We start from the raw sequence: 21,385 nt of genomic DNA, 5'->3' as shown, positions 1-21,385 counted from the left end.
GACACTCCACTGGTGACCAGTGTCTTTGTGGAGGTGGAGTCTCCAGTTCTAATTTCCTGGGTCCTGTCTGTGAGCCAGCAGGCTATCCAGTGAGTTACATGGGGGGGGTATGTCTAATTCTGTAAGTTTTTTTTACAATGCCTGAGTGAGATAATGTATCAAATGTCAAAGTAGTCAGCATGCACTATTTTACCCTCATCCATTGCCATGTTGACTTTCTCAAAGAAGTCCAGCAGGTTCAGTAGGCATGACCTGCCTTTGATGAAACTAACCTGTGTTAGGTCCAATGTCTGTAGGTTTCCTATGTCATTGTTAATCATTTCCATGACAATTCTTTCTGTTGCTTTGCATATCAAACTAGTCAGAGTAATGGGTCTGTATCTTTTAATGGTCCACCCTTGTGCAGAGATAAGCTTGTGCAGATGCTATGGTTGAATAGTGACAACAATGGTCCTGATAGGTCATATTTCAGGCTATTTAAGATGCATCCTGGGATACTATTTGGGACCATCGAAACTGTATTCTTGGCCTTAAAGAGTGCATCTAATACCTGTTCCCTGCTGATACTTGGAGGGGTTATGTTAGATAATATTTCCTGTGGAGGCAACTGGGGGGTGGGGCTGGGGGGGTAAAGTTGGAGCTGAATTTGTAAGTCAGAAGATTTGCCACATCTCTCGGTTCAGTGAATGTGGCTCCATTTGCCAACAGTTTGGCACACTATTGTGTGCTGCCTTTGAGGGTTCAGACATAGATAAAGAAGGCTGAATGGTTGCCCTTGGCCTTGAATATCATTTTTACTTCAACATTTGCTTTGTCAGACTTAATTAATCTCTTGCTTGTCTATTCAGTTTGCTGAGAGAGTTTTTATATTTTTTGTTCTTACACTTTCCAACTTCAGCTATGACTTTTGTTTTTTGTTGTACAATCTGTTTAATTTTGGATTCTACCAATGTGGTTTGTTTTTGAGTTACTTTTGGGCTTACTTCTGGTAGGCACAGCAGCCTGTATGCAGTCACTGACATAGTTTTACAGATCTTCTGTGAATAATTCCACATGGCTGCCATATTATCTGAGTTTGCAGAGGCATGACATTTGACAGGTTGTCACTTAATAAAAGGTTGCTTGCCTTGTAGTAGTTTCTAACTGTTACAGGGTTTGCTGGGGCTCCAGAACTGATTCTTATTTCAAAGGAGACTGCTATATGGTCTGACCTTACTAAAGAAGACATGCTGCATTCTACCATATTTGTGGGTACCAGCTCCAATATGTTTGCACCTCTAGTAGGAGTATGCACTAATTGGCCCAGGGGTTTTGCATTTACAAAGTTTAGGAATCTCTGTGAAAATCTATGGCCATGTAGGATTCCCAGTTTATAGAGGGATAATTATAACCCCCCCCATGAGTATGGTATTTGGTTGAATGGTGAGTGTCTGCAATAGGTCTAAGTATGAGCTATGGGTTTCATGGGACATAGAGAGTGACTTATAGCTTGCTAGGATATAGTATAGGGACTTTTTATGGTACTCCGGATGTGGTGGAACTCCAGTGCATTGTCCTGTTTAACCAGCCTAGAGGCATGCTTATTACTGATGTAGATCGGGACACTTCCATCTTTAGTCCCTGTCTGTTCAGTTTCTGTTCTACATTTGTGGAAGTCACTGATGCCTTGCACTGCTGGGGTACTCTCTGGGCTTTAAACCATGTCATAGTAACTGCACAGACATCTGCATTCTTCAAGGTGAGGAGATCTTGGAGGGGGGGACTTCTTGTTTAGACTCCTGGCATTGAGCAGCAACACCTTTAGCTTTCCTTGGACAGATTTTGCTATGTTGGAAGGTTTGTCAGTTTGGCATTGTCTGTCTAAAAAAGGCTCTGTGGGGGGCAATGTTTTGGCCAATATTTGAAGGTCTAGAGAGGAAAGGTGGGGACCATCCTTGACACAGAAATGTGGTTTGTTAAGCATGTCCTGGCATTGTCTGTCTAAAAAAGGCTCTGAGGGGGCAATGTTTTGGCTTATATTTGAAGGTCTAGAGAGGACAGATGGGGACCATCCTTGACATAGAAATGTGGTTTGTTAAGCATGTCCTCTCATGCTGACAAATATTGTATCTCTAGAATGACACCAAAACCTAAGCCAGTTATTAAAGTCAGTCATCTTCTGGTCATAATATGGTATCACCCTTGGTGAAGGTAGAATGCAGCTCATTGCTAAACATATAGTATGACAGCTGTATAATGTCTCTCTTTATATAGTCTAGGGATGTATGTCTCAGGTCATTTACACTTACAAGGACTATGACTGAATCATACTAGCATCTGTGATGCAATGATTTGAGTGCATATGTAACTTGGTGGATCTTTGCCCCTGATAGGCAAGTGATTGTTATTTTCTCCCTATTTAGCTTGGTGAGTGTGGTATCAATATGTCATACAATGGAGTCTCCTGGGTAGGGTACTGGATTGCCTTACAGGCTTTGTAGTTTAGGCTCCACTGGGTGTGGCTGTATGTGCAGTCTTAGGTGTTAACTGGGTGGGGCTGTATATGCGGTGTTAGGTGCTAACTGGGTGTGGCTGTATGTGCAGTGTTAGGTGCTAACTGAGTGTGGCTGTATGTGTGGTGTTAGATGTTAACTGGGTGTGGCTGTATGTGCAGTGTTAGGTGCTAACTGGGTGTGGCTGTATATGTGGTGTTAGGTGCTAACTGGGTGTGGCTGTATGTGTAGTGTTAGGTGCTAACTGGGTGTGGCTATATGTGCAGTGTTAAGTGCTAACTGGGTGTGGCTATATGTGCAGTGTTAGGTGCTAACTGGGTGTGGCTGTGTGTGCAGTGTTAAGTGCTAACTGGGAGTGGCTATATGTGCAGTGTTAGGTGCTAACTGGGTGTGGCTGTACGTGCAGTGTTAGGTGCTAACTGGGTGTGGATGTATGTGCAGTGTTAGGTTCTTACTGGGTGTGGATACATGTGCGGTGTTGAGTGTTTTTGGGTTTGCAGCTGGAATGGTTGTGCGGTCTTTGTCAGTGGGAAAGATTGCATTTAAGTGCCTCAGCATATGTAGGTCTTTATGTGGTGTGCATACTATGTTTTGTAGATGTTGTGTGTGTGTTTCTGACAACCAGATTGTTATAATGAGTGGTTGTACAAGACAGTTTTACCTCCAATAACATTGTGCATATACGTCTCTCACATACTGTATTTGTTTCTTTGAGGATTAAACGGTTGAACATCAGCCAATTGTTACATTGTCTCAATATACCCATTACCACCAAACTGGCTGCAGAGTAATTAAAACATTGTATCTCTATGTTGACAAGTCTTTTATTGGGTGAAGTACAATGATGCGGTGCAGGAGGGGTTAATAGTGAGCTGACTAAGGGTGCTTTGGGGACTAGAGACTATACAGGGCTATATAATACTAAACTTTAAGGGGCAGTCCTCCCTAATGTGCAAACTACCTGCTCTATGATACTCAATCTACAAAACAGTGCCCTCCGCTAAAAATATTAAAATAAGATAACATTCTGTATAATGTGCCATGTTTGGGGGCCTGCAATGACTTCAGGTTTGGTAGTTAAACCTATCACAAATGAGAGTATAGTAGAGAGTCAATTATCCGAACGTCGATTATCTAAAACATCAATTATCCGAACTTGAGCATGTTTCTTGAGCTTGTAGCTAGCTCGTGTGTGAAAAATATTCTTTATTGTCCACTGAAATCACTGAATGGTTGAAAAGTGTATTCCTGCATGCAGAAAAAAACAAGATTTTAGAAGTTTTTATCCTGTTCAATTATATGTTTGATTATCGAACAGTTTGATTATCCATACTACCCTTGTTCCCAGTTAGTTCAGACAATCAACTCTACTGTACTTAATCCAGGAAGTAACTACAGACATGCCATATAATCTCACCTGCTCCGATAAGTTAAGGCTCTGTGTATTCGCAGCGCATAGCAAGCAAGGTTCTCTGACAATTCAATGTTAATCTGCTGGTTTCCAAGGCCCTCATTGTAGTGTTGTAGGTAGGCCTGCAGGGAGATTTGTACTTCCTGAACTTGACTCACACGATTCAGGGATACCTAGAATAGGAATATCAGAAAGAAATACACATCTGTCTTGTATTTCATATTCTGTAAAACCTGTTGACAAAATCGTACTCTCCTGATGACTCTGGAAAACCATGTGTAAGAACAATATTTAATCAAAATCAAGATAATTTCAAATAATTCTAAACTAGCAGGTCTAATTACTGTTCTTTGATTGCCATAATTTATACATTATAAGGGCTAGTTTTAATACTGACAGTAAGTCAACAATGCTCAAATATATCTCCGGATACATGCATTACTATTTCTATTCTGTTTCTTTGAATGTAAAGAGCAAGTTACTGTGCAGAACTGCACTGATTTTAATAGTTTCTGTAAGGCAGTGTATAAGTAACCCTTTGTGTTGGTTGTAGTTATATTACCCTTAACACTCTGTGGTAGACAACAGCAATATGGGGCTGTGATTTGTAGTATGCAAATGTGAGTAGTGGTAAAATAGCATGGTGCCCATAGCTGTAGCTAGTGCATGGAAAAAAGAACAATTTAAGTAAAAAGCATTTGTCAAAAATGAATTAAACTAAACAAATAAGAAAGCAAGAATGTCACTGTTTCATGCAGGATTCTACAGGATGCAGACATAGATTGTTTAAAATGTTACAGTTTGGAGAAGATGAGTCAAATTAGATTTACTGGACTAAAAGTAAAACTCAAATATATAGAGGAAGAGGCCATACAAAGCTGAAAGAGTCACCTGGAGGCCAAGTCAGATTGCATTCTAGAGTCATATAAGAAAAAATATCTATACATATCGCCATCTGTCTATGGATAGATAGATAGATAGATAGATAGATAGATAGATAGATAGATAGATAGATAGATAAGATAGATAGATGGACAGAGATATGTATATATAGGGAAACACTTTATAATCTCTAAATATTGAAATGTCGAATTTCAGTATCTTGAGACTATAAAGTCGAAGTGTTAAAATAGCGAAAGTGCATAATCGCAAATTCGAATATCTGGAATTCGCGGTTATGGCTTTATGCTACGTAATGTCTGGGGTTGTATGTGGATGGTGTGCGGTGTTGTGTGTGGATTTAGGTGTAATGTCAGGTAAGTGAGTGTTTTGTAAGGGTTTTGGGTGGGAGTTTGATTGTATGTGAGTGTGCTAATATGTGTGATGTGTGTGTGTGTGTGTGTGTGTGTGTGTGTGTGTGTGTGTGTGTGTGTGTGTGTGTGTGTGTGTGTGAGGGACTGTAGAATGTGTGTGTGTGTGAGTTTGCTTTTGTTTTCTGTTTGTGCGATCCTGGAGTTAGTATATATAAGTAGGGGGGGTATGGGGGGATGTAGGTTTGTGGATGTGTGTTGTTTTGTTTGTTTATTTTTTGGCATGTGTGTTGTGGTATATGTGTGGTTCAGTGTTTGCTCTGTTTTCGGTGTTTTAAATGTTGCGGTTTTGGGCTTTCGGTGTTGTGTGGCTTCGATTTCGAGTGAATCCATACATAGATATCTATATATTTTGAAGGCTCTACTTCAAATCATTGTGGTTTCAGAACATCAAACATCATAAGGTCGAAGACCAAATGATCGAAGTTCTGAAACATTGAACATGAAATATAAAACAACATTTAAAAAAAAGAAGTATTTTTACATTTTTGCAGGGGGGCAGGCCCCCCCTGCACCCCCCCACACCCCTGCTACTTTAATATAAAAACTCCAAGGTCTTACTACAGCAAGGAAAATGGTAACTTTCCTGTTCCTCGCTGTACGGCAATCTCCATTCAGAAAATTTGATGTTTCAGAACTTTGGTCATCTGGTCTTCGACCATATGATGTTCAATGTTCTGAAACTGCAGTGATTTGAAGTAGACCCATTTTGAATGTTTATAAAATGCTTGGATATTAATAGCTTTGATGTTGTTACCACTGGGCCTCTGAAGGTACATATTTTAGTTTTCATCTTGATTTATACTTAATTCAGAACTATTGATTAATAGCATTGGGCAAAATAACCAGCTAATCATAGAGTTTGCTAGATGTAAATTGTTTTTCAAGCTTAAGTTGCCAAATAATAGTGCAGTTATAAAATTAGAAAACATTACCTTGACGACTTTATGTTGAGTGTTTGATAGCATGTTGTGATCCTATTTTATTAGTTAACCTATAGAAAAATGTATTTTCCCAGCAGGGAAATTTATTTATTTATTGGATTATCACCTGTATTATAAGAGCTGCAGTACAAAAAGCTCCATCCAAATGTCACAAAGGACAAGCACATAGTCTAGGGCTAAGCCCCCTTCTTTTTGGATGCACATATAAACAGTTTTAACACTTAACAGTGATATTTTTGTCACTGTGTGTTTTTATTTGATTTGTCAGCTGATTATTAATTAACAGCATGCCTACTTGAAACAGTCTTAATATATTTTTTTATGCTGAACTAAGTGGGTGATTTGTATTGCTAACTTATCTAGTTATCTCTAGACTTACTAGAGTGGCTACTTTCTGGTCTTGAATTTAGTTTACTTCAATTTTTTCATTAGCATAAGGCTACAAAAACTGGGACTTTCAAAGTGTCGTGAATAGACAATACAGTCATGGGGAACAGCAAATACCACATATCCAAAGAATATCAGGAGCTCTGCGTACAAAAAGAGAATTGAAAACAAATGCCATCACTGTTTTATGACAGTTTACACAGTACCAATAGGCAATACAGTGTGACTACTGTGCAAGTAGTAGCTCTTTGTATTCTTTCTCAGACCCCAGTAAATTCAAAGTGGAAAATGCTGTTCATATTTGCCATGAACAACTGTGGCAACAGAATGAAAATGGATCACTTTGTATCTTTCATTATTTTCAAATGCAGATCCTTTTCTGCCCTTATTGCATGTGGTGTTCTTATGTACATTACTTAAGGAAATCTGTTTTGAGCAACACGATAAAGTAGTAGTAATGGTTAGCATGAGCCACATACCAAAGTAATACTACGGTACTAATACTATGGTAGTAATACTGTGGTAGTACTTTTCTGGTAGAGAAGCAGGAGGATATAATACAGGATTAAGGTAATTTCTGTAGGATGCAAGGTACTCGTATGTGGCTGCCAGGTGCACACTCAACTTTCAACGCAGAGAATGCTTGCACAGGTAGGCATTTTATGTTATTACAGAGCCTTGATACAGATTGCAAATACGAGAAACGAGAGGTGAAACATAGCTGTTGCAGTTCAGAAACTTTAGATGCAGACTGGCCAGATGAAATGAACAAGTGCAAGCAAGTGCAAGCTGTTGTAGCCAATGGAGAAACATGATGCCCAGCAGAAATGGAAAGGACTCCAGCAAGGCTTGTTCTTTTAAATCCTCATCATGTACTGCAGGCAATGCAGAGACCAATACCTAGGCCAATATGAATAGCCAGTTGAGATTCTCAGCAATGTCAACAATGGCATTGTCAACTGACATACCGTGGCCTCAGTGATCGTATGTCACTAACCAATTTCAAGTTGACTGTGAGTTACTGACGATCATTTGTCACATGTGCAAGCTATATAAAAGGAATGTGTAACTTGTTCTGGCCTTTGGGACTTTCCTCCATTCAGAAAAGGATACTATGGGATCTCTCAGCTATCTGTCTTGTGGACAGCAGATGAGTTCTGGATGTGCAGAAAGAAAAGGTGGATTGTCAAATATATGGTTCATCAGGACTCCACAGAAATAAAACACCACCTTTCCATGTTTCTGTGACTTCACCCACTTCTACTCAGTCCAGGGTGCCATTGATTAGACATATGTTGCAATCAAGACACTACAAGGTTTAGACAGGTATATATGCATCATCATCATTAGCAATGGATACCACTCTTCAAATTGACTGGTAGTTTGAAAGGATCTATAATGAGGTGACAGAGGCAGAATCTCTGCTTCCTAGTACTTTGAATCAAAAAACATCTGAGGTCATGCAATACACTAGTAGAACCACTGCATTTGAAAAACAAAATAAATTTTTGTTAGACGGCATGCTCCTTACTTCAGCCATGAGGGATGCAACAATCCCACACATCTCCTTATTTAAAAACACTGAGTGCAGAGTGACACAGCTACATTAAACTAAAAAAGACAACCATAAAGAAAGGTTGTTTTTGTTCCCCATCTGCAGCATTCCATTGCAGAAAGCAGTCTAATTAGGCAATAAGTGCAGTACAAAAACAGCAGAAGCAGCATGAAGCTCAGCAGACCCTTACTCTTTTCCTAACTAGCCGTGTTATCCATTATGGACCCTACACATCACATAATGACACTTCAGACTGCTGTATTAACACGGTTCCTTGTTAGTGTCATTCTCTGAATTCGTTTTGATGAATAGGGTAACAGATAACATAAATCTGACAAAATAACATGCTCTCCTCTACAGTACAGTTGGCTTCATAACAAACATGTTTCTTTGATATGCTAGCAATGTGCATGATACCAATATATGGACCATGTGCAGCCTCTGTCAGTGTCCAGGATGAGGATTTTCAGAGGGGCATCTAGTTTATGTGCAAGATGCATGCTTGCTAGTGAAGCCTATGTCATACAATATTGTTGTGAAGTAACTTCACAAAGGAATATGTCATATACTGCAGGTAAGAGCAAAAGTGCACATCTGTACAATATCTTTTCTTGGTGGGTGGTTGGTACAATGGTTAAGATGCTTACCTTACAGACACAAGGTGCAGGGCTTGCGTATTATATGGGATAATTGGCTAGGCTTGAAATGGCTCAAAAGGGCAGTTAGCCTAGTACTAATCTAATTTAAAAAAAAATGAAGAAGTATCAATTTCTAAGCACGTTATAAGTGTCTGATTACGTTGAAGACCAAATTGATTTTGTCTGTAGTTCATAGCTCATTTTTTATGAGTTCAAGTAGTTTCAGACAGCAACTTTGTTCCTCATGAACAGATGTAAACACACATATATATATATATATATATATATATATATATATATATATATACATTTATTTATTTATTTATTTATTTTACATATGTTGACTGGGAAAGTCTGGCTGGGCACAAAGGCCCCCTTTAAGCAGAGGGCCGGGGAGAAAATCTCCAGTATATGCAGTACAAACACAATATTTTAAGTTATACAATATCAATATCAGGGCTCTCACTTTTTACAATTGGCATGCACACTGTAGGATGAACATGCTGAGGGGGAGGCAGATTGCATATGACCTGTGCAGCTTTCCTGTTTCCATGATCATGCATCCTATAACCATGACCAAAACAGTAACTAGGCAGTTTAAGGCCTAGACATTGTTTTAGAGATATATAGTACTTGTGCTAATATTGAACTGACTTCTTTCTTTAAAAGTGTTTGCAAAATAGAATTTTCATTATGTTTTATCTAGCCACACATTTAATAAAATATATGTTTGTGTGTGTGTGTGTGTGTGTGTGTGTGTGTGTGTGTGTGTGTGTGTGTGTGTGTGTGTGTGTGTGTGTGTGTGTGTGTGTGTGTGTGTGTGTGTGTGTGTGTGTGTGTGTGTGTGTGTGTGTGTGTGTGTGGGTCGCTTGTCGAGGGACACTAGTTGTTATTTGTCCCATTTCTGTTGTAGTGCATCCTATCAAAAAGAGAAGCATTGGTGTTTAATGCTTTTGCCTTATAGACCCAAAATCTAGGGATTATAAATTTATGTCTGTGTAGAACTTGTGTGTTTTTCCCATGCCTCTAGGGATTTTTATTTATCAATTGATTGTGTGATTAACTTTTTTGTGTGTATTCCAGTTTTCTCCTGAAATACAGTGGTTAAAGTAGTGACAGAAAAATATGTATTAAATTTACTGTTAACCCTTTTGGTTCAGTCACGGTTGAACTTTTTAAGTCTGTAAGAGCAATATTTAAAATCTGTCCCCATTTTGGGGCCTTTGTCCTCCCATTATTTTAGGATTTGTCCAGATTTCTTATGCTAAGAGGTGAGAGGTATGGAGGTATGGTGTGTAATGCTCTAGTTAAGGGGAGGGCAGGTTAGTCAATTAACCTGATCAGGTTTAACCCTGTAACTTGGGTACAGGAGACAAGAGTCTGAATCCTCTATAGCAACTACAAAACTGCCAATGGACTTGTGAGTTTGAGTTTCAGTACATTTTCAGAGAACTAAGTTTTTCAAGGGAATGAGTTTCATTTCATTGTCATGGAATTGTGAGTTTCAAGGGAAGATAAGTTTACTGTTGCTCATGCTAAGTCTGTTTTCAATGTGCAACTAACTGTTTTGTTTAGCAAATGGCCGTCACTGTTTGTGCTGTAGAATCTGAAAGCAATGTTAGTAGCATAATTGCCTTTGGTGCAGAAGGCTATGGATTCTACTTCCACACCATGTAGATGGAGTGCTGATACTGTAGTGCCATTTTGATTGCTGATTATTTGGTGCATTTTAAGGGGGGATAGGAGTTCTGCATTCCTGAGTGTGCCCTCTTTTGTATGAGATGCATAGTAACTATGAACTTGTCACTTTGTCAGTCATTCCCTATTGCAATATTACCACCTTACTATTTTTTTAATGTTCCATAGGCAATTCTTCAAGGGCAGCAGGCACTGAATTTGCAGATGAAATGCTGAAATGTAAAGCTGTTTGCCAGTAGCAACCTCTTTATTTGTTACAGATATCTCTAATGCAGAATTATTTGGATGATTTTTTTTAATTCTGTAGACATTATGTTTATTAAGCAATATTGGTGGATTGTAAAGACTGACATTTCAGTGGCCTTTTATGGTTGAAATTTTCTGAAATGGGTAGTTTTTTCATTATTGGTTCATATGTTTTGTTTCATTGCTTACTAGAAGAATGCTCATAACTATAAATTTAAAACGCCATTCTAATAAATGGTGCTGTATTACACAAGGAATATAATTTAATAAATCAGGAAGCTGAATCAAAGAACACATGTGCATGGCCCTATAAATGTGTGGAAGGAGCCTATGGTTTGAAAACAGCTCAAAGGTAAACGTAATCCTCCACTGGCCAGATGCATTTTCTTTAAATATGGGTTTTCATGCTATTTCAATGAATGTAAGTTGCAAGGGGAGAGAAGTTTGCTGCTCATGCTAAGTCTGTTTTAAATGTGAAACTGTATTATTTGTTTAGCAAATGGCTATCAGTGCTTGTGCTATTTTATTTCAATATCTGTAATCACTGGAGAAGTAAATAAGAGGTTCCTTTACTTAAAATACAAGACTAGTAAGGCTTATGGTCTGTAGTTATCCAGGTCCATAGAAGGCCAAACCTTGTGTTGAGGATTAACTGTTGCAGTCCTCCATTCACTAAGCATGAAGCCAGTTGAAGGCTAATGCTGATTAGTGATTTTAGAACATTTGATAGCTCATATGTCATGCTATCCAAGAGGTACCCCAGGGTATTATCAGGGCCCACTGATGTAGTATTCTTTGCTTTAAAGAGTGCATTGAAGACTTGTTTGCTAGCGATAGCCAGAAAAGTTATGATTAGGGGTGTCTCCTGAGAGGTATTGAGGGAAAGAAGAGGTGAAATTGGGATTACATTTATCAGTCAACAGGTTTGCTATATCCTCTGATTCCTTTTAGGTGGTTCCATTTACAATTTGTTCACTACAGTGTTGTGTTACCTTTGAGGTTGCAGACAAAGCTGATGAAGACCTTGCAGTTATCCTTTGTTTTTGAGAATATTTCTGCCTCAAATCTGGCTTTGGTGGGCTTGATAATTTAGTTTGAGTGGTTTCTCACCTTGCTAGGTATTGCACTTCCTATTTTGGCCATAATTGTCCTCCTTCTGTAATACAACTTATTGGTATCAGGATTCCACCAGGGTGGCTTGTTACTCGAGTTAGTTCTCTGCTTTTTTCTTGTGGGTACAGCTGTTTACATGATGGTATATGGTTTCTGTAAACAATTTCAAACTGGTAGCAGAGTTCACATGGTTTGGGGGGGTGAAAATTTTACCATGGTAGGAGCTTTGATTTGGAATAATTCTTAAATGTTTGAGGGTTAGATGACATCCACTTGTGACAAGTGTTTGGACAGGTACATACCAGAAGGGACATTACACTCAGTGATTGACCTAATGAGTGCCAAGTAGAGGGAAACAATTATGTGCCTGAATATGAATGCTATACCTGTAGATATAAGCTGTACAATGACAAAGAACTTCCTTACAATAGTGAATATGTGGTGATCAAGGGACAGATCATTGATTTCATAAACTCCCATATGAGACTAATTAGGCTTATGTGTATAGAATTGCCAGGGCCCACTGCAGTCTCTGTTCCAGTCTTTCATTCATCCAGCGCGAAACCTATTTTTAGATATGTACTGAATAGCCCTTGTAGGGGGTTAACATATCAGGTTCAGGTGAACCTGTAGGCAGCCTGGTATGTTATCCAGTCCCAACAGACATTATTCTCTTGGCCTTAGGTAGTAACTTCAGAAATTGTTGAGAGATTTGAGGAGGTTACAGATGCAGGTATTTGATGTGAGAATATTGGAAGATTGGGGGGGGATGAAGTTCAATCTGAATTAGCTGGCCAGTGGACTGGCTATATTCTCTGGTCCAAGTATGTGATATCATTTGTTATCAGCTCACTGTAGTGCCAGTCATTGAGATTTCTAGCACAGTTAAAAAAATACTATGTGGCTATCTTTCACCTGGGTTTATATTTTACATCACATTAGGCTTTGGTTGATTTAATCACAGTTCTGAGTTCCTTGTTTAGCTTAGTAAGAATGTTTTTGGCTTTCTGAGAGTTACGTTTATTTTTCCATGCAATGAGTATTTTTTTTCTTTTATTATGCTTCCCATGGGGCTTTATTTTTGAATTTAGTGTTGTGTTAATTTCTGGGGGGGGATGTGTCTATGCAGCTATTAAAATATGCATACAGCTTGGTGGTAAATTATTCTGTACAGTAGAAGTCTGAAACAGGCTTAGTAGAGGGACCCCATCCCCAACTAATGCTTTTTACTCAGAATAGTCAGAAACTAGCACTACTCAGATATGTGCACACAAGATCACTTATACTAGCTTACAAGGGAGCTGAGAATGGTGTGGTAATTTTTTCTTTAACATTTTTCACAATCAAACTTGAGTGTCTTCATTTGTTCTTTTATTTGTAACAGCATAGGGCTATACATAAAGTGACTATGTTTTCATTTTGTGGGAGGGTAGGGAGGCAGCCTGCATTTGCAGATATGCTTTTTGTCTTTAGAAGCTGTTGTCTTCTCAGCATATTGGGTGGTATTGTGTCAGCTCTGAACATTATGCTTTAGAAAAAAACTTATCTCTTTGTTGAATTTCTTTTCATTTCTTTCCAATAATTTTGCTCAGACTATCACTGGATCATAAGACTAGAAACAACTCCAAAGCAGTGCCTTAGAGCATGTACATTTCCACTGGTTTTGGGGCCTAGGGTAATTTTCTTGCTTTAACCAATTTCCTTTCAGCAAAGGCTTGAAATTCATATGTAGGGTAGTAAGGATGTAACTTTCAACTGCTTTAGTTTTTGCTTGATTGACTCTCATGGGTACACATCTTCATTTATTGTCAGTGGCAGTTTGACAGAGCCCAGCTAAAATGTATTTGTTGTTGGGGAATGTAAGGTTTACTACTCCAAAAGGCTTAGTGTGAGTGTAGGCCGTAGGATTGAATAGCCATTGCCAGGTGACCCATGCGGGTGGGAGGGAGGTAGTTGTGGCTCATAGCTTGGGTGTTACCTAGGGAGAGCTCTGTATGTTATACCTATAGACCTCAACACTGTGGAGCATGTGCTGCCTAGAGTCTACCAGTCCTTCAGTCAGCAGCACTACTGGAGCTCTAATGAGCCACTATAGGGGTTAGGAGCTGCAAGGGGAAGAAGTGTAATCTTAGGGGGGCAAACCGATTGATCTACCCTAGTGTAAATGGAAAGGCATTTTGTTTTTTGACTTAAGGAAGGTGCACTTTTGGAATAAATGTTCATGCTGCTTCATCATGTAAGTAATTACTACTCTGGCATATACTTGCCAGTGATCTGTTCAGAGATAGGCAATATGAAGGGGTCGTGGCATATACTTTCTAGTGATCTGTTCAGAGATAAGCAATATGAAGGGGGTGTGGATTGGTCATCAGTGTTAATGTGGGTGTGGCTTGTAGAGGGGGGCAGCAATCTGGGAGCTGGGAGTACAAATTTGAAAATCCTGGCTACACTCCTGGACTGACTCACCCCCCTGCCATATAATTCTCCCCTTCACTGGGCAAAGACTAGGTCAGAGGGCTCTTATCACAATGAAGGAATGAATGGGTTCAATTGTTATGCAGGGAGAGCCACTGGGCAGGTCCTATGGACTTAAAAAAAACAAAACAAAAAGAAAACAAAACTATGGGATCATCACATCTCATAGAAAAAAGTAAAACAAATTGTTTGTGAAAAGGCTGCTTTATTTGGTTTACCTTTACAAAGGCGGACAACAAATGTTCGAAGTAAAATTTTAAAAATCACAGAATATCGAGCTGACAATTTTTGAAGGGCTAAAGGTCGAATGCTGTATTGCATTCGGCCATTAAACATTCGCACAATATGAGTACGACCTTAAAGGATGTTGCATATATGTGTACGTCGTTTCCGTATTCTGTTTGAGCAAGTACTATTCACAATTCAGTGGTAGCAAGATGAAACCCTGCTTTTCATTCTTGTGGATTATTCTGTACAGCAGATATCGACACAGGATGGAGGTATGAATTATTATGAATGATTGTTGTAAGGGAAATTATAAAGAAAGACTGCAATGTAGCTACCGCTGCTAGTTTTGGACAGTTTCCAATGTGTTTTCATATGTAAAGATCATGCTATCTGTAGTAAATATCCATGTGATGTGTCACTATAGCATACCAGATAGTAACCGCAAGTGCAACTATGTGAAATCCATACATAATGAAGTGACCCGAGTGTCATATTGTGTATAGTGTTTAATGTACAGTACAGACATAATATGGAAAGTATACCAGCCATATGTTCATCTCACAGTCGCAAATGCTGTTGTAGAGCATGTAGGAATGCCTAAACTGTATTTGATAGAGAGCATGGTGTTTATGTATTCTACATAGTGGGTCAGGTAATTCTGTAATGCTTGGCTCATGTATGTGATGGTATGTAAAACGGTGCAGTAAGTGGCAAGGTTAACTGTACGTTGTAAGTGCATAATGTGGAACAGCAAACACCAGAAGCAAAGTTAACATGTATTCCCTAATGTCATCATAGCTGGCATGTCTGTCCTAATATGTCTTATCTGTTGTTGTTCACTGGATAGAGTGTGCTGTCACCTGTCTTTCAGCCTGGGGAAGGTAGTTCACAGAAGTATGCGCCAAGTACGGTGAATACAGTGTACACTACAAGCAGGACCCAGAAAGGATGTGAACTGCTAATCACAGATGGGTTTCAGTACTACCAAGAGAAGTGTGTACAAGCTAGGCTGTATTGGTGTTGTACGCGTCAAAACAAGGAAAAATGTAGGGGTAGATGTGTTACAGACTCAGACAAAGATGGTTATAAATTGGTTAAGAGCAACCCCCATTATCATGCACCTGATGTGCTGCAAGGGGAGGTAATGCGAGTTAAACATCAACTCAAACATCAAGCAGAGCAGTCTGTAGAAGACCCCTGTAAAATTGTTGCTGAGGTTCTAGCAGGAACATCGGTGGATGTGGTGAATGAGTTACCGAATACCACAGCACTGAAGCAAAGTATTAGGAGGCACAGGTATAAACAGAAGTTGGCCATGTTTAAAGACTTCCACTCCTTGAGGGAATTGACAGCTGATATGCTACCCTTGAAGACAGATATATTTGTAATATGACACAGCACAGATATGCCTAGTGACACAAATGTTATCACCACTATGGATAATCTTAGAATGATGTGCGAGTCAGAATATATACTGGCAGATGGGACCTTTCCCATCAGCACTACTGAATGCAGACAGGTTTACACATTACATTGTTCACTTAATGGCGGAGTGAGCAAAAAGGTAGTGCCAGTAGTGTATGGGATAATGCCCAGTAAAAGTGAGGATTGTTATGATAAGTTTTGGGGAATGATACTGCAATTATGTAATGACAATGAACTGACACTGTTACCCAACATGGTTCTTACCGATTTTGAATGTGCAGCAGTTAACTCTATCAAGAGACACCTACCCAACACCCTAGCTAAGGGCTGTTGGTTCCATTTTTGTCAAATAGTGTGGCAGAACATCCAGAAGTTGCATCTGGTGGGCACCTTTGGTAGCAGTATGTCTTTTGCCATGTTATGCAAGGAGATACCTGCGTTGGCATTTGTGGCACCTGAGGATATCTGTAACACATTTGCTGAAATAGAGGCTGACATGCAGGAGGAGGGCAAGCCATTATGTAGCTATGTTAAAGAAACATACATCCATGGTAGGCCATGTAAGTATGGAATGCATGGGAATACATCTGAGAGAGTACCCCCTCTGTTCGACAGCTCATTCTGGAATCAACATGACACCTGTGTGATGGGATACCCATGCAGTCAGAACGTGGTAGAGGGGTGTCACAGGAGACTATGGAGTTTAATGGGTAAAAAAACATTGTACATGCTCGATATCCTGCATGCAGTACAGTTGGAGCAGAACCATGTTGATGATCTTAGGCACTGACAACTGCTCTGTCTGCCTTCATCCTCAAAAAAGAGAAGATTGTTGGATAAGGAATCCAGCTTCACCAGTCTACTAGAGAAGAGAAATGAGTTCACAGCAAGAGGATTCGTAAAGCTTGTTGCAAAATACTGTTCTTTCTCATAGAGATGCTGACAGTGCTGTACTTTTACTGGAAGGGACCTTTATTTGTGTGTTTAAATGCTTATTGGGATGCTGTCTACACTTGTGTTACAACGGATTGTTTATTTGGGATAATGGGACACTACTAATGCACTACTACTTCCTGGTTGCAGTTGTTTATTGCAGATTGAGAGCTGGACACAGTGCAAAAGCACGGAAGTTCGGGCACATTAATGCAGTTCGAAAAAGTTGATAAAAATAATTCCACTATCTGATTTTCGGCATTTTTTGAATTTCACGGTTTTATTTTCGCTTATCAGAGTCGCGGAAGTGAATATTCGCACAAGTCCATTTCCCCGTTATGAAGGTAAACCGTTTATTTCTGGTTTCTTTAGTGCAGTACTGCAGTCCTTTCAGCACTTTCAAAATTACAAATTTGCTGACTCAGATTTTAGACTGACTGTTTCACCAGGTGTATGATACCCATTCTGGAAACAAAACAAAATGTCCCAAACACATAGATTGTGAATTAAGGAGTGGTAGTGATGACAGTCTTTTGCTAAGTGTGTCAGGCGAACTGTTGATATGGGTTAAAATGTAAAGGTGATGGATGAACGATCCATTGGTTCCTAGCAGGACTGCTAAGCTGCCTTGAAGTATTAGCATGACAGTATGACAGTATGAAGGAAGTCAACACATTTATTTGCTGTATTTTAAAAGATGGAAGCTCTGTGGGGTTTTTTATATTACTCAAGAAAGCTGCTGGATTGCACAAATCTGTGGCTTGTAGGTTAGTTAGATAGTCTTGCTTGACTTTTCTGTTTTGTTACTGATAGATGTTTCTTGATTTCCTGTAGAGGCTGAGTGAGCTTATATCTTTGTTTTGTATATTTCTTCCATGCTCCCTCTTTTAGCCATGTTTCCTAAATGTCACAGTAACTCCCTGCGAATGTGTTGTTCCTGATAGCTGTTCTTCTCAAGAAGGCATATTTTGTACAATAGGGCCATGAAGAAGGAGACGACTATACCGCGTCCAGAATAAATGTCAGCAGCTTGGTCAGCGCAGAACCTGTCTGAAACTAGAATGGTTTGGGCAAATTTTAAGACTTCTGAAATCTGTATAGTTTTTGGCTAAGTCAAATCTGGCTTGTGCTTTCAGATTACAAACATTGTGATGTGGTCACTTACATGACTTAGCATAGCACCACTATTTTAACATTTGTTTGGCAATTTTGTTAGTATCCAGTTTAGGGTGTTTACTGAAAACCACAGACCACAGAAGAATTCAGATGTTAGATCCCATGTTGTGCACAATACTGAAGTCAGAGAGAGGTATGAGATTATCCTTACAGTTGTTATAGAACCATTAATTAATTTTAAAGAGTAGCTGCTTGTCTGTGGAAGTTTGGATAAACACATCCAAAACTTAGTTGTTTGGAATTCCCTGCAAGAATGGCTATTAAGATTTGTTTTCTTCCATTTTAGATAGCGTCTCTACATGTTATCTGTTAGGCTTTAGGCTTGAGTACATAAGAATGACACTCTTCCTGATGTTATGTTCTTTCTGTCATAATAAAATAATCAGGTAGAGCAAGTTCTTCATCTTGGATGTATGGCTTTAACTACGTTTCTGATACAGCTATAATCTGAGTGTTATCTAGACTTACAGCAATGGAATTCTACTGCACATCCTCCTGGAATTTTATGGAGTATTTTCAGTCCTTTTTTGGTGATTAAAATTGCTAATAGGATCTAGTGATTGCTCAGACTGAAAAGTCTGGACATCCAGGATTACTTTCAGTTACATCTGAGGACTGCAGTAGTTGTTGACAGAGACAAAACAAAAATATAATTTTGTTGCAGGAATGGTGTGGGTTGTTAGACATCTTGATAGTAGTATTTTATTCTGTTTTGTCAGAAGAGGAATTACTGATAGTAAAGATCTGCAGAGCCAGTGAATCTTAATGTGGGTATTTGTAGGATTAGGAAAAGTTTGGATTTACTAAGGTTTTGAGATTGGCTGTAATTGAGCATGCTGGTGAGAGAGAGAGAGAGGTGATACAGTGGTAAGGTAAAGATTAGTACCAATACTAGTATGACAGAAGTGTGGAATTTTACTCAAGTGTTTTCAAACATGATCAGAGGATTGAAGTTTTATGGAGTGATGTTAGAAGAAGATTAACATGATAGAACTAGTCTTAATTTCTTATGTTAAGATTTTTGTTGAGACGTATTGCATTTGTTGTGAAATGACGAGACATGAGCTTACCCGGCCATAAATTTAGGATATGTTGAGTGGGTGGGTGGGTATGGGAGTATGATGGAGACCAAAATTAAACCAGGTCTAGCAAAGTAAAGTGGGACAGGTAAGATCACCAGCTAGCTTCCAAGAAAAACAATCTGGCAGGAAATTTTCAGAACATATGGCAAGCAAGGATCTCACAGAAATTATGCATTTTTGTGTGTGCTTTTTTATTAAGCATGCAGTTGAAGAGATACCTTTCAGTGTGCTGTTATTTATGAGGCTTGAAGCAGGGGTAAGTTATCAGTGTGGTGACTATAATTCTTAATAAGCCAATAGAAGAATGGTTCAGCTACAGTTAGAGGGACAAATTGTATGGGACAAGGGAGGTTCATATTCTCCTCTGAATTCCTTTCAGCAGTCATCTCAAGGCAGTCCAGGCAGAATACGTTTACAAATGACAGAGGTACAAGCCTGAGCTGTTTCAATGGAAGTGTATGTGAGCTCCTGCTGTTTACTTTTCTTAATTCTTTTTACATTGTGTATGTAAAATACAAGGCAAACCATCTTGTCTTGAAGAGGTAGTCAGTTGTTTATAGGGTCAAATTCAGGTCAGAATGACCCTTTTGTAAACGAAGAACTGCAATGTGTATGAAGCTGAAAAGATGTAATGCAGTTCTTTTTGAGTAACACATAAAAAAAACTGTGAAATTCTAAATTTCTAATGCTGTTTTGAAATTAAGCCTAAAAGGAATATGTACTTCTCTATGAAAGTGATTACTTTTATTCATTAGTATATCTCATGGCACATTACATTTTTTGTATTCAAATGTATGATGGAATGACTTCTTTTTCCTTGAGGATAGCGATTACATCTAATAAAGTTTAGCAAGAAAATATTCCACTTTTATTCCCATAAAATTTTATGAGAAAATGTCAAACTGATTTTGAGAGACAGACAGTTATATACAGGGTGCTAAAACAGACAGACAGTCAATAGTTTATGGACATTCCAATGGAAATGGCCAATAGTAATTGAGTTAATGGCTGATTTCTTTCATCTTCTTACTGAAAGAGCCTTATCTATAATCATGTAAGGTTGTGGAATCTGTCACCTTTTATTCCACTATTGATAATTATTTTGGTACTCGGCACCCAGTTTGGTAGTCACTTGCCCAGAGGTATATTCTAAACATCATTTTTCAAAAGAAAAATGAATTTGTTCAGTAACCTGTATGAAACAGAATATGATTACAATTCAGGAAGCTTCACTGAACAGTGCAAGTTTTCCAGCTATGATTTTTCTTGTTTCTTGTAGGTAATCCCACCATTTCAAGTTGTTTCAAGTGACAAACTGGAAGGACTGAAAAGACAGCACTGTATTTAATAATAGGTCTGATCAGTGAGGTATAAAATGGTGTCATGATTTTCCTAGTGTGACTAAATATAGAGATTAGAATTAGATGGGCTACAGAATATGTATTTCTGACAGATACTTAATATTCAAAGTTTAAACAGCTAACTACCATTGTACCATTGTCCTTAATGTTTTAATTATGATGTCACATTTTATGAGTTGCTCATTTATTTTGTAAACGTAATGCATATTGTTTTGATGCCAGTTCAAAGGTTGCTATAGTACTGATGCTGTGAGTGAGCACATTATTATTGGCTGAGATTTATACTGTTTTTACAGGCCATCTTGAAGAACTTCCAGTATCTTATATTTTTTGTCTGCCTCCACTGACTTCAGGATTCCTCTATGGCTCACTCCTATCCTTTCTCCTCTTGGTTCCCCAACCTTAGTGTATCCTCCTTGTGTAAATCACACTGAGAGAGTCTCCCAACTGGGGGAGTCTGTGTACATTGGAAATCAAATCCCTATGTGTATATTCTTTAGAAGTAAGAGGTACCAGATACTGAAAGTGGAACGTGGGCCGGCTGGTGACCCATCATGCTGCAGCTTCCATGGTTTTCTATAACCCTAAGTCCCCTGATCTAACATGTTAATGTCACTGGTGGGCTGGGAGGATGTTGTAAGCAGAGAGAGACTTGAACACATGCCTTCTGTAAATCCAGAGACATTCATGTCTTCTTTGTCCTCCCACCTTCTTCCAATCTGGTACCATATCTCTGAGCTTCAGCCTGTCCTAGGGCTCTATTAAGGAGACATGTAGTATAATTCTGTACCTCCAGAATAAGAATTCACACTCAGTCTTGTCATCAAGCACTCAGGCTGCTAATGTAACTCAGGTCACCATGGCCATAGTCAGGACTTTATCTCTGTATACCACTAGTGAGGCTCAGCATC

The 21,385-nt window shown here is 38.9% G+C and overlaps 1 protein-coding gene across 1 annotated transcript in view; it reads right to left on the bottom strand.

Moving 5' to 3' along the window:
- Positions 1–21,385, bottom strand: part of LOC122814238 (dynein axonemal heavy chain 5-like) — a 3,525,594-nt gene that overhangs the window by 1,282,399 nt on the left and 2,221,810 nt on the right. Inside the window, exon 72 of the mRNA XM_044086840.1 lies at positions 3,910–4,076. Coding sequence (XP_043942775.1) covers positions 3,910–4,076 — 167 coding nt within the window. The remainder of the gene's footprint in view (positions 1–3,909; positions 4,077–21,385) is intronic.

Source organism: Protopterus annectens, chromosome 1.part1 (genome assembly GCF_019279795.1).
Source record: "Protopterus annectens isolate FY-2018-M chromosome 1.part1, PAN1.0, whole genome shotgun sequence".
Taxonomy (NCBI): Eukaryota; Metazoa; Chordata; order Ceratodontiformes; family Protopteridae; genus Protopterus; species Protopterus annectens.
Note: the sequence above shows the minus strand (reverse complement) of the source record. Positions and strands in the feature narration are given on the sequence as shown.